The following is a 27,809-nucleotide window of genomic DNA, read 5'->3' on the forward strand; positions in this document are numbered from 1 at the left end:
GTGCTGGGATCTGGTTGAAATATGACCAGGTTCTCTACTGACAACACTCTGCTCCATTAGACAGTGCTTCTGGGAAAGAAAGGCTGGATACATCCAAGCCATTCAAAATGCAAGACTTTTCCTTGCCTTGACATAAACATGCAAACACTTTTAGCTGGAATTTGATACAATTATGATTAATTAGACTGACAATATTTACATAATCTCACAGGTGTTTACAGCTTTCTGCACATACAAAATTATGTCAAACTACCCCAAAATTAAATTAAAACAAATATTGTTAATTCAAATAGCAGTCCCTGCCAAATAAAATATCAAAACAAAAAAAGAATGGGATACTGACCTCCAACAAAAATAGCCATTAATATTCATATGGTCTGAAGTTTATACACCATGAAATAAGGCTTAGGCTACAAATGATTGTATTTACATGTTGGGCATGAATAAAGTGGACTTCTTTGACACAATGGGTGTCTTGAACACCAGAATCAAATAAGATTTCTAAGTGTCTCCTGGTTTTGCTGGAAAGGGAGTGGCTGTGTGGTACTGAGTTGCCAGCTGGGGTTAAACTACACCAAAATGGAATAGCAAACATTGGGATCTTATGTCTAGAGGACAAATCCACTTGTGTCTTCATGGAATTAACAATTCCACCATGGTTTTAATTCCATTTAAAGGAACCAGTTGGACAAGAGTCCAACAACAGCATACAAACTCTGGTCACCTACTAGCACCCTCACCAAACTTCACTAGTTCATTCTCAGCAGTCAGTTTTCTGCTACATAATCTCAGCACTGTGCAGGAGCTAATCAACAATTTTCTAATTTGCATAAGAGAGCTGTAACATATCTAGAAACTATGGGTTTGAAATAAAGCAGAAACAAGACATTTTATTTACTGTTACCATGAACTGTTCAGGACGTTAATGGGAAGATATGACTCCCTAGTGTAAGAAACTTAATAAAAACAAAGTGGAAGCTGCTCAACTGTTCTACAGATACACTAAGGTACTCATATTCCCTGTGGCACACCATTATTCCTTGCAAAACTCTGGAGATCTTCCAAAGAGTTGAGTTGCTGTTGTGGACAACTTGACACGCACAAGGAAAGTGAACTGCTTTTGAGGCTTTGTATTTCCAGGCTGCATGAATTCAGAAAGAACACATACCTAGAAAGAAAAAAATATTCTCTTCTCAAAAAATAAGCTTTCCTGGTTTTTTGTAAGTTCAAATTCTGAACCTTCTTTCCATCTTTTTAAATGCTACAAAGCAAGTGAAACTTTTCCCAAAGGAGTCAGTGGAATGACTGGGATCTTCAATGTGCAACATCCTTAAGCAGCAAGATTTGCCATTTGCAAACTGCCTGTTTGGCTGATGTCCCATTTAAGATCTTCTTTAAGAAGGCAGCTGCACAAAACATAACAATGCAGCAAGCAAAACATTTTCTATCTTAACTTTTTAATTTCACCCACTCTTTTGCAGTATTCCCATCTTTTTTTGCCTTTCAATACAACATGTACAGATACACAGATGTATATGACTGACAACTAGAAGATGTATATTTTACTAAGTTCTCAAACATTTTATTTATTTAGACATTAGCTGATGTACTTACTTTTTATTAGTCATGTCCAATCCAGAAAGTTTTGCCCCTTCCACAGGAGTGTTCTTCTGACCACATATGTTCCCAAAGCTGTCATATCCAAGCACAAGTCTTTCTGCAGCACCAGCCACCACAGAATAGCCACTTATAAACATCTGTTGAAATATTTTTTAATGTAAAAGCATGTAGCCATAGTTTTTCCTTCCCATTCAATAAATATTCCTTTTAAGTAATAGATTTTTTTTGCCTTCTGTTTGCAAACAGTTAAATCTAAAATTCACTCCTCTGCACAAGGCCAGAGCAAGTCACATGGGCAAGTTCAGCCCTATTGCTTCCTTAGAACTTTCCTTCATCTGTTGTTGAAAGTATATAAATTAAGCAGAATAACACAGGAGAAGAAAGATAGAGGTCCTGGTTAAAATAAGAGGAAAACATTACTAAGGTGCTAAACACTGTCCCTGGTGATGTTCTTGTATGTCGCTCAGCAAGGTGACTCAAATGGTGATTTTTCATGCACTCACTGCATCTCATTTTACAGGGTGACCTTCAAGACACACTTGGGCAATATAGCTGCTGCCATGATGGGCCCTTGAAGCTGCTAGGGAATTTAATCAGAGCTATTTTTAAACACAAAATATATTTTAAATGGAGATTACCCAAAATTTCAGGAAGGAGCACTTTAGCACATATGAAAAACCTGGAGAAAGCTGCATTGTGCACTTAGGTGACACTGCTCTGAACTTTCAGTTGTTCTGCTGTCAGATCAAAGTTCCAGTAGATTATCTTCCTGTAAGCCCCAGAGGCAGCTAAGTTCCTCTGCTGGTGAAGTAGCAGCAACTCTTAGTCAAAATAAAACACCTTGTCTAGGAATGTAGCTTAAACACTCCTGCACATTGTGAGGGCCAAAACAATCCCTGGAAAGAACCTTTGCAATTGCCAAGAAGCAGCAATTCTTCCGTGAAACTGGTGGAGTCCTGGATACTATTTTACCCAAGGCTTATCTTCACTCCAGCTACTGAAGAACTCGGTGATGCAAGCTTCTCCTCTGTCCCATGGGGTGCAAGTCACACTTCACACACATTTGGGGACAATCACTAAGCTCTGTGGCTATGTGCCAGCTGCTGGCAGCAGCAAGGCTTCCCAGTCCCACATCAACCACTGCTGCTTTCAATGGATATGGCTGAATATCAGCTGTGCTGGACACAGATTGCACATATCAGATCCAGCACAACTGCCTTCTTACTTCAGCTTCAGAGCCTTTATTTGTTTTTCTGTTTTTAGTACTTGTGACTACAGATTTGATCTGGGAAAAACATGTCTCATACACAAACATGCACGGATGTGCTTCTTTAGTACTGAGAGCAATGTCATTTTTGCTTATTATAGACTCTTATTTTGCAGCCTTAACTAGTTCAGAATATTTTTTAAATCATGAAGGCATGTTAATGCTGTCTCAATATGGCCATCTTTGTAGAGACTCTTCAATTCAAGCTAACATACGACTTGTGGATGTGATTTGTTACAATAACAAAATATTTCCAGATCCAGCTTGTTTACAGAACAAGTATTTGTTAATAATTAAAGTGTTCTCAGAAGGAAAACAGGAAATAAGCTAGTACTGTAACTCAGCTGAAACAGACTTTTAGAAAAATACTAGTATCCATCCAAAGATGGGCATTGCAGCTCCAGTGTGTAAGTGACCTTTTTTCTTTTTTAGTGCAGGATGCTGGATAAAAGCCATAAATATTGTTAAGTAACAGAGCAATAGCTGCAGGGGTGTATCTGAACATGGCTGTGATCCACAGAGCTATTAATGTGATTTCAATTTTTTTCACTATGTGAACAAATGAGTGTCATCACATTTTCTTAAATATTAAAAAAAAACCTATCAAATGCTTCAGAAAGATAAAGCCTTCTCCCAAAAGCTTACACACTGTTTTAAGACAGTGACTTAATGTAGCATCAGATGGACACATGTTGCAAGATGACAAGGCTATAATGAATAAGTAGAATAAAGAGCCAAGTCACAACCTGGACTGATTTCCAGAAAAAAGCGAATTCCAAATAACCAAGCCCTGTGTACACATGGCATCTAAAGCATGTGGGCAGAACTCACAAGTGTGACAGACACACAGTAAAGCCCTGCACCACCGCAAAGGTAAGATCTACCCCTGGGCAATCCCGGGGACCTGTGCCCGTGACAATTTCCGTTTAGATTTAGTGTAACACTATTTAGAGCCCCATTAACTTTGGATCTGATTAGTCTTTCCAGGAAACAAACAAACAAACATGCGTGCTTACCAAACCAGCCCAGAAAAGACAGAAGAGGAGCAGCCAGAGAGTGTCTGTGCACTTTCTGTAAAGGGCTGGTCTCCATTCCAGCCGTTCAGAAACACTATCTCCAGAGCCCTAAATAGAAAAAAAGTTCAATAAAACAACAGAACGAACTTCCTGCGAAATCAACTCAAGTTCCAAAGGGCGGAGGATTCAGCTCCGCGCTCTGGGTGTCGAACACCTGGCGCTGCCCCCGCACTGCCCGCTCCGTCTCTCCTGCCCGCCGGGGCTCACCTGCCGCGGGCCCCCGCCCCGCTCCATGGCCGAGCCGAGCCGAGCCGAGCCGAGCCGGGCCGGGCCGAGCCGGGCCGAGCCGAGCCGAGCCGAGCCGGGCCGGGCCGAGCCGAGCCGAGCCGAGCCGAGCCGAGCCGAGCCGAGCGAGCCGAGCCGAGCCGGGCCGGGCCGAGCCGGGCCGAGCCGAGCCGAGCCGAGCCGTGCTCCCTGGGGGCGGCGGGCGGGTCCGGGGCGCAGCCGGCTCGGCGGGGCAGGGCTGCCCGGGGCTCGGTTCCAGCGCCGCGGGGCCGGGCCGGGCCGGGCGGGGGCACCTCGGGCAGCTCCGCCCGCCGCTGTGGCCAGGACAGGCTCGGCCGGGCTCTGGCCGGAGCCGCAGGACGCGCGGCGGGGAGGGACGGACGGACGGACGGACGGACGGACGGACGGAGCGGCATCGCTGCCTGGGGCGCTGCGCTCCCGCATCCCGCACCCCGCACCCCGCTCCCCGCTCCCCGCTCCCCGCACCCCGCTCCCCGCTCCCCGCTCCGCGCTCCGCGCACCCCGCACCCCGCTCCCCGCTCCCCGCACCCCGCACCCCGCACCCCGCTCCCCGCTCCGCGCACCCCGCACCCCGCACCCCGCTCCCCGCTCCGCGCACCCCGCTCCCCGCTCCCCGCACCCCGCTCCGCGCACCCCGCTCCCCGCTCCCGAGACAGGCGCTCGGGCGGTCCGGCAGCTCCTCCACGGCGGCAGGACTATATACCCGGCCAGGCTGGGAGGTCTGCATTCACCCTTCATTCGCTTGTTTCTGGGAACAGCTGAGGATTTGTTACTGCCCGCACAAAATGGGAGCTGTTCCGTCTGCAAAGCCCACTGACCCTGAGCCCCGTTTGTTCCGAATGCGTGATCAACACACAGTCAGACACAGACTCTTTACAGCTTCTGTTTGGTTCTTGTTTGTGCAGTTACATCACGCTGTATTATGCTATACACACCTCTCATCTACGTCCATATGCATTTTGTATGTGCAGAAATAACCTGCTACAACAGGAATAACACCGAATTAGGTCAATCCTTGTAACTCAGATGACCAAGGAATGCGAGAATTATTAGCCACTTTTAGTAACGTTTTCTCTCTGCTGTCCCTGTTGACTGTTTTTACGTTCACTAAATTCAGCTCAATAATCTAGAGAAAATTACAAATTGAAAGGATGTTAAAAGTATGTTTTTTTCCCCCTTTAAGAAGTAATATAGCATCTGCAACTGCAATAAATTTGAATTAAATGCAACCATTTTGCATATATGTTTAAGAATTGGTCCATCTTGTATAGGAGATGGAGCACTAGGCTAGTTCTGTCTAGAAAAAGAAAGCAAAACAAAGCCAAATGCATTCCAGTTCTCTGTAGAAAGTGCAGCGTGAAACCTTGGTGACAAACTATCACACATGGAAGTAAATAGATAATATCTATTAAACCATTTAGTTTCCAGCCAGCTCATCGTTTTTGTCCTTATCAGCATTCTGTCCTTCAATGCTTCTTATCCATCAATTTTTGGGAGGTTTCAGAGTTTGGGTGAAAATTAGAATAAAATTGTAAAACCAGAAGAGTAGTTTTCTGCATATAAAGAGAGAAAATAGTTTTCCCTTCACTTTGTGCTGTTGCACTTGAAAAATATGTGGGAAAAGTAATTTTCCCTTGAAATACAAATGTGAAGTTTCACATGAAACTTAACCTATTTTTACAAGGGAAGTTCAAATTTTTATTATATCAAGAAAAATAACTAAAATTATTAATACCCTTTAACCTAGACAAAAAGAGTACTCTGAGATAGAATCATTATCTGATTAAGAAAAATTATCTTGAAGTACAATGCTAGTGATGAAGGCCTATATTAGAATCTGATGACTTGCTGTCATCACATGCTAATATTTTGCTCTTGAGGATCCTTTTTGAAGGATCCTCCTTAGGTTTTGTGTTCCATTCTTACTCTGAATAGAGGAAAACAGCAAGCGGAACAAATATTTTTTTAATAAACTCCAGAATCCAGGTAACTGAAGTTCATGTAGAAACACTGGAATCAGCAGTAGAGGCCTGATTTTACTCAGCAATATCAATCAGAATTCTTGTATTTCTTCAGCTAGCCTAGGAGTAATTATCTTAGAAATGCTAGAAAATAACTCACTATTAAATTAGTGGTTTTTCTAATTGTAAAATAAATATTTTAATTGTATTAAGTTTTCCCCCCTGAATTTCAAACATGAACAAATAAAACATTTATTCTTAGTAGCAGACGAGTACTTTTATCACAGGTCACTAGGTGGGGCTCGGCTCCCAGTTTTGAGCTTCAGCTCAGCATTTGGGATGAGGGCACGGAGCCCTGCACCACTGTGAGCCAGTACTCACAAATAAGGATCCTCATGCTACACTTGAAGAAAAACGTCAGGAAACCAGGCTCAGATTGGATAACAGATTTAAACACCCACTTCCAAAGTGTAATACCAAAAAGTCTCACTTGTTATTTGTCCAATCCTGCCAAAAATTGCTCAAAAGATGGATTTTGGATTTTCTGTGTTACCACTTTCATAGGATAGAGCCTGGTTCTGCACTGAGTCACTCGAGCACTCAGTGAGGAGCAGGGAGTTTTAGAAGTGATATTTTTTAGTGTTGAAATAGAAATGAGATGAAAAGGAATTCTGGGAAAAGAGTATTGAATTAGAGAGCTGGCCCTTTTATGGGAGCACTAATGACTTGGCTAGAGAGGTGTCCACTGGCTTGTGTTCTCTCTCTGGTGAGAAGCCCACATTGGAGCCTTTGATCTCAGTCGCCTGGTCTACATGGACAAGATGATGACTTCCTAATACAAATATCTTCATTTCAATCTTGTATCCAACTACAGCCACTTCCACGGGAGGTTAGTAGGGTGAGGATCCACATTCACTCATAAGTCTGCACTGATCTCTCAAGTATGTAGTGTTCTTATAAAGGAAGAGGTAATATTTACCATCTCTGAGTACCCAGGATCTCACACTGATTTATTTGTGTTTTAAGACATTAGCAATTCAACTTGCTTGGTATGTTGCAGAGGGGGAACCACTACAAAGGAAATTAACATTCACACTTCTGAGACTTGTCATTTTTAAAGGATGTATTACATGTTAACTCTCTTCAGACATGTTTATCAGCATCAGCAACAGAGATGGGCAGCAGTGCAAGCTCACGGCCATTTTTCAACTCTGTTTTTCATTATACAGAAATTATACATTATACAGAAAAAAATCAAACATGAATCAAGCTTCCTGACTCCAGTCTTTAGTAACAAAGTTCTTATTATGTCTTATAAGCACAGCGTTTATTCACTGAGAATGAATCCTCCTGCTGCTGCACTTAGGGCTCAACTTTCTTACCAAGAAACTCACCTGGTTAAAACTGGAGGAGGAATGTGGACTGGGAGAGGAAGGTGCTAAATGGGAACATGACAGTTCCTTGCTAGACTGGTTAAGTGAGATGACTATCCCTATCTGCATCCCCTTCTGGGTCAGACAAGGAACAGAGACCAATTATTTAATTACAGGACACAGCAACTGAGAAACTCAACTTAAAAGCAAAGTTTTTTCTGCTTCATTAGAGAAGGTGCAGCCGAGCATAATTTCCATCATTCTCAAATGATCTTGCTTATGTGCAATAGCTTAGCAGGCAGGCACTGTTCTCTGTATGCAGCTATGCTTCTTGGAATATGAACTGTAACACCCAGAAACTGAACATAATGCCTCCTATTATGCTCAAGCTGCTGGTCAGGTTTGCATTCCAAGATCTGGTGTTTATGATCTCATCTCACTTGAACCATTCAGTCCGAAATTTCTCATGGCAGGTGCTGAATATTTTTGGAAAACAGCACATATTATTTAGACACTTTTAAGTGTCTAAATCATGGTGTATGCTCAGATGACTTGATGAGCTTCATAGCTAAAGGATCTGTAGACTGTGCCTGCATGGTGCACTTTTCTATACTTTTCAGTATTTTTTCTAGTAATTTAATGATTTTTGAGATGTTTCACTTCTCAGCCTTCTCACTTGAATTTAACAAATTAATCACCACATTAATTAACCAAATTCTTCTGGGTATTTCCAATGCATGGAGAAGCTCTATTCTTATTTCAAGATAATGATTAGTGAGTAGATTAGCCAGTGGTCTAGAAGAATGGAGTGGGCAGATCTTGCTGCCTCTATAGTTTTAGATTACTGCTGCAAATTGCCATCCCTCCGGTGATTTACCTAAAACATGAATCATTGAAGGAATGAGTATAATGCCACAAAGTTAATTTGTTCCACTTGCCACACAAGCATGCAGAGATCTGCACAAAGAGCCCTTTCATTCCTGTCAATACACAAGCTAGAGCACAGCCTGACCCTAGGAAAGTGTTTGCTGAGTTGAACTTGATAATAAACTTTAAAGGTGACTCATTTCAAGGTTATAGAACAGAGCAAGAGGATCAATGTTTCAGGATCACACAGCACATTACCTACCAAGCCAGACAAGGCTAGAGCTGTACCTTTGTGGGAAATCAGAATTACGATGTACCCAGTGTTCTAACTCTGGTAAATTGCATGGGTAGCGTAAGATGAAAGAGCTTGAACTGGAACAACTTCTGTGCTTCAGGCTGTTGATGTCTCTCTCTGGTGGAAAGAACAGACATGCCAGCACATCTGAGTGCCTCAGTACAGAAAACAGACAAGTAACATAGCTCTTCAAAACATCTCCTCAAAATGCCAGGGTAAGGAATTGCTTGAGTTTCAGAGGAATTGAGAAGGGAAAGCTGTAGATTTGTAAGGTTGGGGAAGAATGGCTTATTCTGTAAATTATGTACATAAAACAAAGAATGGAAGACATTATTGAGAGCAGCAAAGAGAATGGAATAACCTAGGATAAACCTGAATCGCATTGGGCTAAAAAAGACATCAAGCTGGACACATGGAGTCTGCAGAAATATCTGTGACCTACAGAGTCAGGTCTAGTTCTGAATGAAAACAATGAGATGTTTTCATTAGCTGGGTGGAGACCAGGGAAATGTAGTTTTTATCAACACTAAGATAAGCAGCAGAATCATTACAAGGACTAGAGGAAAGTCTTTTCTGAAAGCACAAGATGCCTCACTGATAGTTTAGTTCCTGTAAGGACAATTTACATTAATGGAATCAGCTACTGAGTGTTTGCCAGCTAAAAATGATGGTGTTGAATGCAGAGAGCTCGGATTGCAGGCTCGCCCAGGTGCCGCGGCTGTCCCGAGCGGCTCCCGCTGGATGTCACTGCGCTGCGCGCTCCGCCAGGCGCCTCCCGAGCTCCGCAGCGCGGCCCGGGCACAGCGCTTGGCTGGGCTGCGCGCCTGCTGAGAGACCGACCTGCCATTTCCTGCCTGCTTCTGGTTTTGGACTTCACCAGCGCTGCTTTTCACTGGTTCCTCTACTGGAAACGTCAGCCTAATTTCATGGATTTATTGTGTCTGGATGTTTATTGAACAGAGGTTTAACAGTATGCACAATTCTCTCTGTATTAATTAGTTATCTTTTTAAAATAAAGCCTGCCAAAGTCTACTGAGGCTTGGGCAGCAGCATACATTATTCCACTTCTTCTTTCTTAAAATAACACAGGTTTTATATAGAGAAGGGATTAGATCATCTAGTCAATTCAAATGTAATGCTCCCAACTACAGCACAGAAACTACTCAAGTTACTACTCCATTTGTAGATTTCTTTGTATTCACTGCACAGTGTGGCCAGTTCCTGCAATTACACAAGAATAATCGTTATTTTAGTCAGAAGTTCCAGGAAAAGGGTCTTCATAGGCAATAACGTGTTTCTACATAAATTTTATAGGATCCAAAGAATCCAAACTAGACAGGATCCAAAGTTCCACTGCAATGGACATTAAAAAGACTTAAAGATATGGTATCTTTATTGCTTGAAAAGGAAATACACCCTGCTTTGTGCAGCCTATTAAGACCAGGAGCAATCTATTTACTTAGTGCTAGTAGGCTCCCTTGTCAAAGAATCATCAATCTGCTCTCCAAACACTGATGTTTGAGCAGCACATCTGTAATATCAGTATGTGGCCAGTCATGCTGAGTCAGAAAATGGCCCCAGACATCTGTTATTTATCTGACCTACTCTTAATACTATCTTTGGTTTGCCTTCATTTCTTTTACAGAGACTTCTCATAGATTACCTGTTCAGTTTATGTTTTGTCTTAATTCGTCATGAGAAGAAAAATCAACGTTACAGAATATGAGATGGCATGACTTACGTAAACAGTTTATTCATCTCCATCAAAGTTACATTGAATCATCACTTTCTCAGATGATTAGATCTAATTCACAGAAGTTCTGCAGCCATTCTTATAAGCACACCTATTTATTGGGTAAGAGTGCAATAGCTGAAATATTTGCTAAGAATTGTGGTCCAGTTCTGCAAAACCTAATTAAATATAAAATAGCTAGAGAAATAATTCCTACTCTATTAAGAATTCCTGGAATCTAATGCTATAAGCAACTTTTTCAGAGAGAGGAATCCTGACATCTAAAGTCCTTTCCACGATATTTAAATTTTTTCCATTATCCAAAAAGATACAGAATATCCATGTTATATATCAATCATTTAAAGTGAAAGAAGAAACAGTTTCCCTATAATAGCAGGAAGATCAATATTAACTATTTTTGTAGCATTGTCACTAAAGTTAACTTTTTTCCATTACTAAGATTAAAGAACTGCATTCTTCTGAGACTTCTAGTAAAAAATGTGCTTCTTCAACAACAACTCATCACCCTGTTCATAATGCTTGTTATAAGCAATCTTATTGTGTGAAGTGTTTTTGTGGTGTTAGGTAAAATGAGATACAGTCTTACGCTGAGACCTCTGTAAAGCAAAATGTATGTAAATATTTAGATATTGTTGCAGTTTTGATTTATTTTGAACTTTACACATAAACCTAGAGCTTTTACTCATCTGTTGTGATTAAACCATAAAACAACACTATTCCTAACCTGTCACATTATGGGTAAATTCATGGGATAGTTACTGTACTTTGAGAGCATTCTGGCAGCAAAAAAGAGTTAGCATTCTACTAGCTGTTCCCAAGATTTGTCCTAGTCACTGTATATCATTACAGTGAAGAAAACTATTAGGCAATGTATGGTACAAAAACATCCAATAGAAGCTAAAAATATTTTCTTTTCTTCTTTGAGCAGCTCTTTGAGGAAGCAACATTTGCAGCAATCACTGAGTGTTTAATAATGGAAAAATATTTTGTAAAAGCTGTCAAGCTGACATGAGCAATGGCAGTATAACAATTTCCTGTCCACGCAACATATTTGCACAACATACTGTTGCTGATAACACTAACTAGGAAAGTGTATATAACCCAAAGGATGTGGATGCATCTGGGAATTCCCATATACCAGTAAAGGAATAAGACAAAACAAACATCTATGGGCTAGTCATGCAGACTCTTATTCATAGAGTTTGCTACTCTTCACCTTGTTGACCTGTGAACTTTACACTTCAACTTCCCTGTTCGAAGTCAATTAAAAGTAATCCAGCTTTCTGTCAACACGTGGCTCAGAACACACATGTAATATAAAAAGCTATTTAGAAATGGGATGCTTTGGGTATGTAACTGTTCCAGGAGAGTTAGAGGTAAAAGGTGATTCTGCTCTCTTTTTGGCTTCTCTTTGAACCCACAGAAACCCATTGGTTGTAGTCGTGTGGCTGGCATGGCTCAAATGGACTGTTTGAAAGCTTGCCAGGGCACACCAGAAACCTGCACTCACACTAGGCCCATATAATTACTCATTTGAAGTACTTTATTTGCTTATTCCTTCAGGCAGGATTTGCATAAGGTTTGGGTTAAATGTAGGGATGTGCCCTTTAGATAGTTTTCCCTTTCTTCTGTGCCCTTCTGCTGTTCAGCAAGAATTTTCAGCCCTCCCTGCCTCAGTCCTGCCTCTTACTTGGTAAACTGGCAGCAGTTTTCATCCACTCTCCTCAAGCACCCTCCAATCAATGCATAAAATGTGCTGGCTTTGCCACAAACGGCTTTGTTTATTGTATTAATCTGATTGTGGTCTGCTGTGCACTATACTCAGTGTAAGGAGAAAAAAATATATATTGCATATAAGTTATAACTTTGATAGTACTCATGTAACAAGACTATTGAAATTTTAATACTAGTGGCCAGTGTATATTTCCATCTGATTTATTTTTAAAAGTTCAAACATTCCATTTTTACTGGGGTAGTAGTCACCAAAACCAAAGTATTTTTATTTTTGATAATGTAATCTAAATAAAAACATTAAACTGTGATATGTTTCCCTCAGAAACCAGCTATCTGCAAAGAACTTTCAACATCCACATCATCAGGAGTCACAGCTGGAGCCAGAGCTCCTAGAATTATTTTGAAAATCATTAATAAGCACAATAGTTTTTTTATGCCATCTTCCCATAAAATAATGCAATTTCCATTCTCACTGGTCCTAGAGAAGTATATATTCAATGTGTATCTAATACTTTAAAAAGAGAGAAAGGCATAACCCACAGAATTTTGGCATGTGTGGTCTGCATTACTTATCACTCTTCTTCTAAGAGGGTTATGAAACAAGTACTGGGAGCCAAAGAAAATAGTGTTTCAGCCATCACATAACAATGCATGCCATGGATGTAGCCTGTTAAATGGCATCTGATCAGATCTGTTGGAAGTAGCTGTAAGTTCTCTTATCCATATTAACAAGCTGTATTCAGTTTGTGTTGCTGCAGAATGCTGTAAAACCTTTAGTTAAAATTAAAAGTGTAAAGCTACATAATTTTCAAACATGGCATTGTGTTCCTTTATACCTTCTTCTAAAAACTTTTCTGCAAATATGTTTATAAATCTAGCCACTAGTCACATCTTTCATGTTGCAACTTGCTTTTCAGGCTTTTCCATGAGAACCCAATGCTGGTATTTTATTATTCTACAACACTACAGATTTTCGGAAGTGTCTGTAATTTTGGTAACTGGAAGGAAGTTCCTCCTTGCTCATACTCAAGTTTGTTGCAAGTTTTTATTATTTAGAAATCCCCATGTGTAAATCTCACTTCCTGCCTACTAGTGATGAGTGAAGTAGCTTTTTAATAGTGGCTAAAGAGTTTTACTTTTCACGCAGTTGTTAATTTTTGTTTGAATTCTATCTCAATATATCATGTAGCACAGAGTGCTAGGTGTAGTACAGAAAAATTGGTGAGACAGAGAAAACAAAACTACTGATGTCTCAAAAGTTCCATGGTCAGAAGCAAAAGCTCCTGAAACAGAAAAGTTGAGGAGGGAGAGAGGAGAGATGTGCCTCAGGACAAAGATATTAAGTACTTGAGTCATCAGGGAGAAAACAAACTTTAGAAGTCAGACAGCAAAGTTTCTCAGACAATCTCTTGTGATTTTTTTTCTTCTTACTTACAAGTAAGAATGAATATTATAGACAGAATGAATACAGAAATCTCACGAGTCTCACTCCTAGTAATTATTTCAGTGGCAAAATATAGCAATGGACTAAATCCTCCCTTTTTATTAAGAAACATGCAGAAGGATTAGGAAATATTAAGCAACAGAACAGTAAGGTTTAGGGACAAAACCAAAAATAGGTATTCAACATGATTCTCATCTGTCATTTCTCATTGTGATAAAGAAGAAAGGGAGATGTAGAAGAACATACAAAGTTGTTGTTAATATTTGCTGACCTTCCTGATGTCTCAACAAATCAATTCTGTAGCTGTCACACCTCACGCCTGGACCTCTCCAGGGATGGAAGGAGAGAGTCAGTGTGTTCCTGTTTTGTGTGGTTTGTACCCATTTTTCCAGGGACTTTGAATCAGCCCCACTGTTAGTTACTGATGTCATTTATTTGATGTTCTCAGAGCACAGACCATACAGTAACAGCTGCTGAGACACTCACCCCTGTTACAGTAGATACTGTGTATACATTTTCCTCCTAAAATTGAATTGAATTGAATAATTATTCCAATGACTGATTCAGCTGTTTATTAAATGACAGTGGCTAATTTATTTTATGCTGTCTTTTTCAATTAATACATTTTTAAAAACTTTTTTCCCCTTCACTGATGACCAGGTCTAAACCCAACTTATCTGTTCAGCTGGTTACCAGCTGGCTTCATGGCCATATGCTCCTTGTACAGTTCTCTAAACTGAAATGTGAATTGTTAGGTCACAAGATTATGAACCTTCAGCATGAATGTGAACAGCTAAAAAAAGCAGTAAGGAGGGGTGGATATAGGAGCAGACAATGGACAGATGAGCAGGCAATGCTAAACTACCCATCTGTGCCTTGATTCATAGAAATGAGTGGAACAGGCACAATGAAAGATGGGCAGAGTCATTGCTTTGTTTCTTTCTGAAAGGAAGCAATATAGAGGAGACAGAAAATAGAATATGCAACACCTTATTTTTTTTTTTTTTTGTCTCTGATATACTCCTTTTGTGATTTATTTAATCTTTTTATTTTCAGCCCATTACACCATTGTTGAAAAGAAGAAAACAAATTGAAGTAGATAAAGGAAAAATGAGTGATAGAGACTGACTCACTCTGATTCACAGCCCCATCAAATGGGGCTTGGAGAGTTCAGGTGGTCTAAATTGGAGTAACTCTGTAGTTACAGCCTATTGGACAGATAGAAAATATCTCTGGAGCTGCCAGGCTGGAATTTCTGTAATAATTAAAATTGAATCCAGTTGTAATGAGAGATTAAGTGGACAAATATACATAGTAAAGTATTAAAAATGCATCTTGTGTGCATGCCTACACTTCCAGTTGAACAGTAATCAGCCTGTTACTGAGGGGCACCACTGCAGGTCAGCAAGAAAACAGAATGCAAAATGCAAAATTACTGCAAAAAGTTTATTCCTCTGTCCATCTCACACATGCACAGCAGTGCATGCAGTTAGCAGAGTTGTGTCAGACACAACCACCCACGGGCTCCTACAGGTTCAAAAGTCACATTATGCCTATATTCCCTGTATTTTTCATTAACATGTGTAGAACAGCTAAGTTGTAATACTATAAAGAAAGAAATAACAGTGTGCTTACCCAAACAACTAGAATTTATTTATCTTCCCTTGAAATACCAAATAGTAGTAGGTTACATAATGGCTTTTCCCCATTGCAGTCAAACAGCCACTTTACCAGAAAAGGCAGCCAACACTAATCTAGACTAAATAGTGTGTTCATCCCTGCAGTGATGGGGCAGAGCACCAGACCAATGCTAGCCCTGCTGCAAAGATCCTTATGAGACAGAGAAGGGGCCCCAGAATACATTCCAGGAGTTGACCTTGCCTCTCTGGAAGGGAACAGAAAGATTCATTGTGCTCCAGTTCCTCCAGGCTTTGAAAACGTAGCATCTGGTCCAAAACCTGGTAACTCCTGGTAATTCTAACCAAGCATACATTTCTCAAACTGTTTAAAATGTGTTTGCTGTGCTAACTGCTCTCCTCTAAGGCTTTAAGAGGATGCCAGACATGAACAGTTGAATGTGGATCAGTGTTGACCAAGGTGAAATAATCAAAGTTTTGGCACTTTTGCAGGATATTTTGGTATTAAAAATGTATTTCTGTCATTCTACTGTGGATTATTTATGGTCCCTAGAATTAGCCTATTAGTCTTTTTCCTTCCCATTCTATTATTGCTGTTATGGTGCTATTCCATTGGCAGAATTGTCAGTAATCATCTTACTCCCTCTGTCAGCTGTTGACTGATGTAGAAAATATTGTACAAATACCTGAAGTCAATGGGACTGAAAGTCTGTAAGCAATGCAGGAAGGAGCTATGCAGTCTCTTACCATTGCAAAATATTTACTTAACAATCATCTCTAAAGGAAGCAGCTGCTCCAAACAGTCTTCTCTGACGATGGCTAAAAGTCAACAGAAAGTAAATCCATAAAAGTGGAAACAAGAGACATCGTTAGTTCTCCTTCATTTATACTATACAGACTCCAGCCTTTTTCAATTTAATGGAAGTTTTAATTCCTCTGGGGAGATCATGACTGCCAAAAATAACAATTTGATGGATTAGTAGCAGTAAATACAAAATGTTTATATCACTTTATGTATGGAGGCCTGAAAAAGTCATTGCAATATTGAGTCATTGACTTGACTAACTTAACCAGACATGGAAGATGTCTCAGATGGGGGAGGTGGTGCTAACACAAGATATTCCCTCTTTTTAGACACACACAAAGGATGATCACAACCATTATCTGCTTGCCATTTGCAGGACATTGCAATCTGAACACAGTAAGAGAAGTGAGGCTTGAAGAACCATATGTAAGTAATTCTGGCTCCCAAGAGGTTGTATTTATCCTGAAAAGACAAAAATATCTTTCTAAACTAATAACACATGTTTATAAACAGTCCTCATGGCACTCAGTTCACTGAGTTCACTCAGTTCACTGATGGTGTTCTCCATTCTGATTCTTGCATTAAGGGGGAGTTTACATGGATCTACACTGTTTTAGTAAGTCTGTAGCCAAAGTATTTTCTGAGTTAAATTTTCAGATGCTGCAGATTCATCCTTGACATCACAGCTACTGCTGTTTCTTGCAGGATGCAACTAATGAAACTTGCAAAGGATGATGCCTTTTTAAATCTTTGTGCAGTGCATTTTAATGAGTTTTTTTACTGGAATGTTTCAGAAAATGGAGACATGAAAACTCCTCAAACTCCATCTCCCTGAAGACATTGAAGGAAATATCGATCACACTGAACCAATTTGAAACATAAGCAAATGGATATTAATGTTTTAGAATAATGAATATTTCAATTAAGGTGATTTTTTCTGATGATGTCAAAATGCAGTATTTTGGCATTCTGGTTCTTATTTTTTTCAGAACTCTATGTAAAGTCATTATTTCACTGTGATGAAAATACATTCCAGTGATGGTGTTCTCCATTCTGATTCCTGCATTAATGGGTGAATTGACATGGATCTACACTGTTTTAGTAAGTCTGTAGCCAAAGTATTTTCAGAGTTAAATGTTCATAACATACTTTTGTTAATATGAAAATATTCCCAATGGACTACTTAAATGTTGTAAGTAAGACTGATATTTTCACTCCAGTTATGTGTTTGTAAAATAAAAGCATATTATTTACACTCTCACAAAGTCTGAAATTTACCTGAAACTCTCCTGAAACTCTCCTCTGCCAACTAAGTCTCAGAGTTTGAAGGAGATGTGTATTTGCATCTGAGTTTTAAGACTAAATGTAGTTATTTATTAACAAGGATCTGGACACCAGTGGAACTGCACTTCAGACCCTAACAATTGATTTGACAATCCTCATTTTAAATAAGTAATTTAAAGTAACATAATGACATGTCAAAACAAGATGAAAATACAATGTTTTGTCTTCAAGACATAGTCAACAAGAAGAAGATGTTTTTCTGGTACATGTCAGAGATCCTATTGCCAGAAATAAAGATGTTTTTGTTTTCTTCTGATGATCAGAAACTTATGTGCTTAGATAGTATATGAGAACTCTCTCTTGGTAAGATATCAAATCTGCAACTAGAAAGGACTTCATTCTTCACACTTTCACTTAAGCAGACAGGAAAAAAAGGAAGAAAAATATATCAAACTTACTTAATGCCATAATGATAAGAAGAACTTCAGAAAAATAAATCTCTCATAGAGATTTGTACACTCAGTAAAGCATAAACTCAATGTTCATCTTTAGAGAATAAATTACGAATTACTGAGTTTTGGACAATGTCTGTGTTAAGTTTTTTATGTGCCACCAAGCAGTCATGATATAAGACAGTGGGACTGAGCTCAGTTTGTGGAAAGGCAGGCAGGAGAGATGGAATCTGGAGTGCTGGCAGGAGGTGTGGTGCGAGTGTGGATGCAGCACAGAGCTTTGGGGGCTGAGAGAGGTGGCAGGACAGGCAGGGCAGCACTGAGGAGCTGGGACCTCGTGCTGGTTTGGAAGCAGAGTGAATATGGTGGGGCAAAGCTTAGGGGCTGGGAGGGTGATCTGAACCAGGTGTGGTAAGAAGGCAGATGGCAGGGCAGGGTTCCAGGGACAAGGCAGGGATGAAGCAGTGAGACCTGGGGCAAGGGAGGAACATGAGAATGAACCTTGAGCATAATGAGGAGGTGCAGCTCATGGCAGCGCTCCAGATGGGGGCAGGCATGGAGCTGTGGGGCTTGGGGCGAGGGCAGCCACCAGGATGGGCCAGAATCCCAGCCAGTCCCTGGCAGGGCTGCAGAGAAGCCATTGGCAGCAGCACAGGCAGTGGCTGAGCTCTGGGGCCAGGCCCTGCAGGGACAGGACGGGCGCAGGCGTGGCGGCGGGCGCGAGAACACCAACGGCACGGCCCAGAGGCTACGGAATGCCGAAATGCCCAGAGCTTGGCTCTGTGCCCACACAGTGATGGAGGGGAAGCAGAAAGCAAGAGCAGCAGAGCAAGCAGTAACATGCTCTGATCATGTCCCATGATCCTCCCTGGAAACACTTGGCAAAACACGGTTTGCTGTCTACAGTGATTTGTGTCAAGCGGCAACAACAGGTCTGAGGGGCCAAACACTGTCTTCAGCACACCATGGGGCAAGGCAGGAGACTGCAGCCTAATATATTTTTATTTGTGGTGAAGTTGATTGAATAACTTGTCATTCTTTCCTTTTCCCCTTTTACATCTACTTAGCTGAAGGATTACTTTTAACATCAGCCATGGGACAAATAACATTTCTAAATTATTTTAAACTACAGAACTGAAATAGTTCATGGTATCATTATTGTTGCTTTTATTGCTATTATGCCTTTTCTTTTTCCAAAATATGTCCTTTCCATAACTTAAAAAACAAACATGAATTATATACTCCTTATGACAAGATAAAGTTTAGCATCTAAAATCCACAGAGAAATGAGTTGACTCCAACATATGAAACTTGCTGAGTAATGCTAGCCCTTAAAAAAACTCCACTCCAACTCTTGCAAACCACATCCTTTATAAACAGACCTTACTACTCCATGTTGCATAATGTCTGTGGTAGTTGTGCTCATTATCAGCTTTATTAGCACTTAATAACTATACAAATATTTTCCAGTTCTTTTGCTTGTTATGTCTGTGTATGGCTATACTAAACGCTGTGTCAGAAATTGCTATGATTAGGACTGTTACATTCCTTAGCACTGAGCAGTAATCCTTCCTCAAAAAGAAGAGTAATTCCTAATTGAGATTTTTCTCTTGTGTGGTGCAGGCATATTTGCACATATATATAAGTATATGGCAAGTACATGTATACATAGATACAGATGATATACCTATAGATGTAGATTTAGATACACATGTATCTCAATACATATACACACTGCTGTAAACATGACCCAAAATATGGTATTTCTGAATGTTGCTGTTCAGATGTCCTATAATCTGCATATAATATCTTACACATAAAGGATTAGAGGTTAGAGATTATAGAGTTTAATGCCTACTGGTAAGAAGACAGAAATAAACACCAAAAGAGTTAATTCTGTGTAATGGAAAATAAAGCTTTATGCAGAAAAATAGCAGTACAATCAAAAGGGAGAAGCTGCTCTCTATCTACCTTACTAAAAATGTACCATATCTTAGTTCTGCATTTCTTGTGAACCTTAAATCCTATCAAAGTTGATAAAGCACAGTAAAGTGAAAGTTGGGATTTAAAAAGTCTATTCATGTGGATTTGTGAATGAATATTGACATGACCACAGCAGTTATTTTAGGACACTGGAACAGAGAGATGATGGCAGGTTTACCTCAGAAACAGATCTTACTGTAACAAAAAGAATTTGTACAATCAATGATCTTCCAAGTTTTATTTTTTTTTGTTGGTTAAAGAGTTTCATGAGTAAAGAAGTCTAGAAACACAGTAAGATGTGGAAGCTATGGATCGCATACTATCTAGTACATAACCTCTAAACACACTGGAATGGGTTTATAAAAATATGAACCTATTTTTCTAACATTTATAAAAAACATGCAGTGAAATCTCAATTATTAGAATATGAAACAGCAGCTAAATCTGGGATATATTCAGCTATGACAATAAGAGAACACAGTTTTGTATTGTATTTGTAATAGACCAGCTTTTGAAGTCATGTAAGGTTTAGCCATTGTCTCTTATACAAGTGAAACTTTCTCTAATCCCCCCATCAACATATACTTGCTGATTCCAATCCCTTTGCCAAAGGCTTTTCTCCACTGACCCAGAAGTTTTGCTTATTATGCACATGACTTCATGCCACTTGCTTTGATGCATCACTGCAGTCAATCAAATAGTATTTCTATTTCATGGGACATTTTACACACATAAAACTGTGAGAAAAGATCATGGCTCTCACAGCTACTTTTGAGCGGAGCTAATATGGAAATGGGTATGATTTATCTTTACACCAATATAAAGATACGTGTTTGTACATATAAACAAAAGCATCTTAGCTCTCAGCAGATCTGACAGAAAAAGTTTGTAGGAGCCTTTGACCAAGGCATTTAGATCTCTATGACCCACTTTCCTTATCTGAGAATGAAAGACAGTACTAAATCTCTACCTTCCTTTTACAGTGTTTTTCAGTTGAAAAAAGGATATTATTAATATAATTACTTTGGTTTGCTTTCTCCAACATACCTTGGAACTTAAGAACAAATACAAACCCATGCTCCTTATTAGTGGTCTGGTAGTAGGGAAAGGATACAAAATATCCTTACATCGCATCACTTCCTACTGCACACTACCACAGGGAGGAAGTGCTTTATGGAATATTGTCACTAATCACTACAGTTCTGAATTATTTGAAGCTAATTAGCTTGTGTTCAGAGGCAGAGACAGCTAAAATCTTTAAACTTGAGGATGGTTTTAAATGTGGAGTAGGCATTTAACTGTATCTTTAAACTCTTGGAACCTACCAAGATTTTGAAACTCTGATGATGACTTTGTGAAAAGTGATTATTGTCCCCAAAGCATTTATGACAGTCATAGAGATAGAAATAACATAAGTACATTATTTCTCAAGGAATATCAATGCCTTTGGTTTTAATGCTGATCAGAAGTCCTAAGTCTCTGGTTTAGGCTATTAAATCCTTCTTGCAGCATATGCAAATATGGTATTGGATAGTACAACTAACTCAATACTAATAAGGATTAGTTTTGCACAGTCACAGTCTCTTAAATTTGAGATTGCAATATTTCAAGTACTCTTTCTTAAGAGACAACATTTTTAAACAATGTGGCTTAGTAATGATGACATAAGATATGTGTCTGTTCGCCTGATGGTGCAAACCATAAAGAATGCATGGCGTTTATTCTCTTTGTTCATTTCTGAGTATTATTTCAGGTAGTGCTTGAGACTATCTACATGCTAGACATTCTGGAGCCTGACTTACAGGATATGTCCTTATGCACTATTGTGATAACCAGAATCATCCAGCACATTTTTGCCAATGAAAATGTCATAGATACAGTGAACTCTCAACTTGGAGATTTGTTTTGAGAAGGTGTTGCTGACTTTGAAGGCATGAATCTGTTTTTGTGGGCTTTTTGCACAGGGTTTGTTGGTGGGAATTATGTTGACTTCTCCTGAAGTGTCATCTGTTAGGCATTAACAGTTACCACATATTCAGACTACACTTTGACAGCTTTGCTTATTTAGTGGTTTAAACATGAGCATGTCTTTATAATAAAGATGTGTATCCAGACTCCCTGAACACAAGCACAGCTATGCCTGTTCAGCCCATGCCTCCCACTGCCCACCCTCTCACACCTTGCAGCAGTGTCAGCTGCCAGCCAGGGTGCCACGCTGTTCCACAATTTAAATTTTCACACACAAGTGCCTTACCAGAAGGAAAGGTTACCAAACCTGTCTTAAGCAATGCAGGTACCTAGAGCACATCAAGCTGCCAGCCCACCTGGACTTGGGACCTGTATTTCCTCTAGCAGAATAAAAGTGGGCTATATAGCAAAACAGGGTTAGAGAGTTGTCTCATACATGTTCCCATGTAAATAAAGAAGATATCTTTCTGTATAAATACTTTGGAACATTTCCAATAGATTTTGTTTTGAAATCTGTTATTTCCAAATACTCTGGAAGAATCAGAAATTCAGTATTTAATGTCTTCCTGTAGGGTCTTGGAACAGATTGTTGGAGTGGGAGGCCTCTGGCAGATTTCTGAGTACACAGGAGTCACACATTAAGAGCAAAGTTCCTATGAGTTTGGAAAGATTTCCAGCCATATATTTGACTTTAAAAACATTCATTAGTTTCCAGCATGTCTATTTAATTTGAGACAGATGTCTGTCATTAGCCTGTTGGTGGGGCTGGCCCCCTGAGGCAGTGTCATGCTCTCCACTGCTCGCTGGTACTTTTTGAGTTTCTGAACAAAGAATTTTCAGTTTCCTCATTAGAACAAACACAGGCAAAACAGATCAGAAGCCAGAATATTTTCTTCTGCAGTAAAGTTTATCAGTCCACTCACCTATTTCCAAGTCTATATTTGGATAGCTTATTTTAAGAAATTGAAAAACTTGTCACTGAATGCCAAACCCCTCCCTTTTCAAGTTTCTGCTAGAGTACTTTCTCCTTGTTACTTATCTGGCTTGTTTTTGCAATAAAACTGCAATAAATCAGTACATTCCTGGCACTGACATTGTCTACCTAACTGTTGTCAGACTAGCTGGGTTTCTAACAAACTAACAAGCTGAAGTGCTGGCCCTATAGCCAGGAGAAGAAGGGATCAAATTGTTTTGTTCAGCTTTTTGTTATCCAAATACTTACTGCATTGGGGAATATTAGGGGAAACACATTCTGCCATAATAATTTGTCTGCAATTAGGTTTTTGCTTTCACTAATGTGGGAAAAGAAACTTTCATCTGGCTTCAGTGCTGGCCCCTCAAGTCTGACTATTTGGTGCAAGGGAGTCATTAGAACTACTCTTTTTTAAACTGGAATTCTGTGTGCTAGGGAATAGAAAAAAAAAATTAAATGTCTCATCTGTGGCTTAAAATCTATGCCAAGAAAATTACTGGAAATTTATTAAATTAAAATTCATATTTACAGAAAGAAAATCTATTCGTATCAAAAAATATCTGTTGCTTGCTTTTTGGTAATGGTACACTTTCAATTCACAAACTTTTCAATTCACAAAGACAGTTTATTTTCAGAGATTGAAAGACTGCTATTTTTTAAAATTCAGAATCTTTCATTACATCACTCAGTTCTCAAATGCTTTTTATTTCTCTTCTCCATGAATCTGGAAAAGATTGATACAAAAGTGGGAGGCTATGGAAAAGGAAGAACATCTGACTCACACAATTAGAAATCGTGGCCAAACCATTCTGCAAGGAGGAGGTAGAATGTCCTGGGAAAATTGAAAACTATTTTGAAACAAGAAATGCCAGCTGTGTTCAAAGGGTCTGTGTGAATCTCTGTATTTGGTGTACTGCTCTAAACATGTATTCACCTACACACACTTAATGTGAGAGAAACCAACTCAAGTAGCAACTGAATTAATAAAACCTAATAAAATAAATGCACACTTACTAAGTCCTGTTTTTGAAATAATAGTTTTGACATTTCTATATTAATCATGTGTATATATGTAAATATTAATAAGCGGATAATTAAATAAGTAAAATTAAAATTTTCTTTTGAATACAAATCCATTTTTATGCTCAAAATGATGCAATCACTTGCTTAATTTAATGTTTGTACTCAAAGACAACTCTATTTTGGAAAAGAAGGAACCCCTTTTTGATATTTGGAACTGTTACAGCAGGCTGCAGTAATGCATGTGACTTGAGCCATGTCATCATTTTTTTCATTACTAGATAATTTTAATTGCTTAGTTGCCTTTATTGTATATATGGGAGACCTGTCTTTACCAAGCACAAATTTATACAGTGATGTCCACTATTAAATGTTTTAACACCTGAGATATCAAAATATTTCCTTTGCACATGAAAAGTTAAGTAACCAGGGTGCTGTAACTGGGAGAATTTCAGCAGGGCACATGGGACCTCTCCAAACGTGGTAGAGTGGAGAGGCTGATGGCACAGCAGCTGCACAGAGACACTGCCAAGTGCTGGCTAAGGTCTCAGTCCCCAGGGATGGCCACTGTCACTTAGAGCAGCAGCAGTGCAAGGGGTGTTGGATATAGGGGCAGGCACTGAGGCTTGTTCCCTCCTTATTAGTCCCTAGACCGACCAAAAAAAGATTATTTCTTTTTTTTTCATGCAGAGAGCTGAATCACTTCATTCTTTCTGATCTGACTAGCAATAAGGGCAGACAGGTTTTCTGTTGGAGCTGTGACAAACATTGCTTGGGCTGGGTTACCTGACTGCAGTGGAAAACATGAACAACACGGCTGTGGGAACACAATGATCCTGAAATGGTGTAAAGGGGCAGGAGCAACAATGTATCTTTCAGACAGAACTTGGACCCACTAGAGATTTGTATTTCAGCTACAAAAGCAAAAATATGTGATGAAAAATTATTTGAAAATGGTACTGGGCTACCAGCTGAGAGTTGGGAAAGCAAAGCATCTTGTAGGGTGCAAACCCAAATGTTAACAGTTCTTGTCACAGTTTGGCTTAAGATACCCTGTGTTGTCAGATAACATGAAGGCATACCAGTTTGAAGGGGAATGTGGATGAAAAGAGAGGGCTTTCCTTGACTTGTTATGAGGAGGCTGCTTCATCTCATCCTGTATTTCAGAGCCTAGGAAAGATCCACCAGACAATGCTGTTTGTCATGTCTCTGTATGTTGGCAGCCTCTGTGGTGAGGTACCTTTCTAACCTATGCACAGTAAAGCAAGTAAGGTATTAACTGTGGCTAAGCAACAGTGGTACCCAGTAATATAGACCTAAGTTTGGGTTCCATGGGCCTGGCTCCTGAAATGAGTCTTGGAACATTCAGTGGAAAAATACTGTCCTGATCTTCATTTGTTGATCATTAGCCAGCATCCTGCTGAAAACAGTCCTGAGACAGCAGGGACATGTCCGTAGCCAAAGGAGCCTGAGGAGGGAATAAAAAGCCTTGGAGTGATGTGTAGTACCAAAGCCCTGGGGAAATATCTTGGGAGGGAGACCACTCCTGCAAACCCTCTGTGACTTTGACTCTCTGGAAGCAAGACAGATTTTGTCCAAGGTCAGAAAACCTTGTGTTTTGCACATGCTGTTCAGCAGATGGTTGACTGGCTTTCTTTATTCTGTGGTTTCCTGGGGATGAAAATCCCCGACACAGTGGACAGGGAATTGAAAGCACCTAAAAAGAAACAATATGTTCTTTGAGCTTTTCACCATTTGAATGACTGTGTGGAAGGCAGCCCAGAAAAATACTGGAGTCCTTCTGGGAATATGGTCAGAGAGTCTGTTTGTTCTTTTGTCTTTGGTAGTAAATGCAGCATCCAGATCTGATGTTTACTCAACATCCTGGATGGATGAAACACTAGAGGGGTCCAGGAAGGCATGATATTATATAACAACAACAGCAGCAAACAGCATGGATGCCAGAAACCAGAGCTGTTTGGTGCATGTTCTAGGCCTTGGCAGGTTCATTCTCCTGTTTAGAGTCCCAGTAATGTTTTAGAAAGTGATTTCCAGGCAGGTGATACACCTTGATGGTCTCTAACAAGAATTTTATGGTCAGAGCACAGCTTTTGCAGAGTGTGCAAACTGCCCAGGACTCTCCACATCATTTTAGCTAAATGTCAAATCAGGCATGAATAGACAAAACACATGAGGTAAAGCCTGAAGCATCAAACTGCATTTCATCAAGGATTAAGATAAGCCCTCTTTAGGTCAGGTAAGATTTTCACTGGAATCTCCTGTTCTATTGAGCAACAAAGGAAATTTATGAGATGGTTTCAATAATGAAACCATTCAATGAAACCATTACATGATTTGCCCACAATGTGAAAGCAGAGTAACACTCCAGTGTAGAGAAGACCTGTATAGATGCACTTGCAAGATACAAAGCCAATTATAGAGCATTTTAGAGTTTACTCTGTAGCTGGGTGCTTCTAAATAGTCTTCTTACTCCTGTGGGATTTTGGTTGCTACTTGGTGGCTGACATAATTGATTCCTCCTTTACTACATGTGCATAATGCAGTCAGTATAAGCTCACTGAGAAAAACTTGTACATAATGCTTTCAAGAGATGCTTGTACTTTCTTTGGCAGAGGTAAAATTTACTTATTTTTTTGTATTTCTTAGCATTCTATTGCTTTTTAATTTCTCACTAAACAGTTTTGAATAGATTGTGGAGTTCAGTGGCACAATGTGAACTTATTCCTTATTCCAATGAATACATACATAATAAAACTGGGTTCTGTGACAGTATTTTTCTTGGAATAGTGCTCACAGCCAGAAACTGCAAAGGAATGCAACCCTGGCATCCTTTTCCTTCAGCATATTGCTTGCAGATGGTGATTAGAGCCATAAAATCTTCACCATTTCATGTGATAAGAAGGAAATAAAGAAAGGTTTGTATAAAATATCTGAAATGCACATACATGCGATGTTATCTTATCTAAGATGGTTTTCTATCTAATAGAGCTGCTTAGAGATTCCAGAGGACTTGGGGTAAAAGATTGTTACATTTTCATTGCAAAACATATTCCATAAAGTAATACAATTCAACCCTTCAAAGGAAGAACCTGAAAGCAAACAAAATTCTGCTCTTTTTTTCTTCCCCTTTGAGACACAGAATTATACCCATGCTAAAACACAAACTCCAGCTTATTGTTCTAATCTGTTTCACCATACAAAAATACAGGAATTTTGCTAAAATCCCTGTCTAGCAGTTTAAATTGAATTGTTTAAAAAGAGTAAAATAATAGAGCATCTTTTGCCCACAAGCTTTGCTTTTTTGTCTAAGTAAAATTTGAACTCCATCTATACCATCTAGAATACAAAAGCAAGAAGAAAGAAATTAATTGGAAAGATAACTTTCTTTCCCTCCTGATTTTGAGGGCTAAGCATTGTGACTTGATGGATATTCCTGTCATTTTTATTGTACGCCTAGAAGAACCAAAACCAGAATACTCAGAAGAAATACTGGGGAGTGCATGTTGCTTTTATGATGGAGCAAACTAGAGTGCAGAGTTAACTATGGTTTTTCATCCCTATAAAAGAATAATCAGCTGAGAAGTTGAGTCCCAGGGTCCAGAATATCCTTTGAATCATACCTGAAGGAGGAAGTTCACTCTTGGGAACTAGAACCAGTAAAATATTCTTGGCAGTTTAGCAATCTCCAGTCCTGAAACAGATTGCAGACATTCCCCAGATGTGAAGCTATGAAAGCCAATGCTCCACAGTAGCAAGCTAGTTAGAAAGGAAGCAGACAAGGCTCTTCAACAAGATACTGCATGGTATCACAAGCCCTTTAAAATATACATAAATATATTATATATATATATATATATATATATATATATATATATATATATATCCTTTGCCAATTAAACATTTAAATAAATCAAGTTTACTAGTGAAAATTTACTGATAGACAATTGATGACTATTCCTACTATTGCTTTTTTATAAGGCCTCTATTCACAGCTGGAAGAAACATTATTTCTTACATCAATTGTTCCACT

General features: G+C 39.4%; 1 protein-coding gene across 4 annotated transcripts in view; it reads right to left on the reverse strand.

Moving 5' to 3' along the window:
• Positions 1-27,809, reverse strand: part of SLC44A3 (solute carrier family 44 member 3) — a 103,177-nt gene that overhangs the window by 37,599 nt on the left and 37,769 nt on the right. The window contains exons 1-4 of one of the 4 annotated variants that reach the window (XM_079313343.1): positions 4,171-4,493; positions 3,904-4,011; positions 1,615-1,757; positions 1,032-1,168 (exon numbers count right to left, since the gene is read on the reverse strand). In XM_079313343.1, the coding sequence (XP_079169469.1) occupies positions 1,032-1,168; positions 1,615-1,757; positions 3,904-4,011; positions 4,171-4,197 (415 nt within the window). In that variant the 5' untranslated portion in view covers positions 4,198-4,493. Of the gene's footprint in view, positions 1-1,031; positions 1,169-1,614; positions 1,758-3,903; positions 4,012-4,170; positions 4,508-24,840; positions 24,929-27,809 lie in introns of those variants that run through there. The other 3 variants (XM_079313342.1, XM_079313340.1, XM_079313341.1) reach the window with 3 other exon arrangements.

Source organism: Erithacus rubecula, assembly GCF_903797595.1.
Source record: "Erithacus rubecula genome assembly, chromosome: 10".
NCBI classification, from domain to species: domain Eukaryota; kingdom Metazoa; phylum Chordata; class Aves; order Passeriformes; family Muscicapidae; genus Erithacus; species Erithacus rubecula.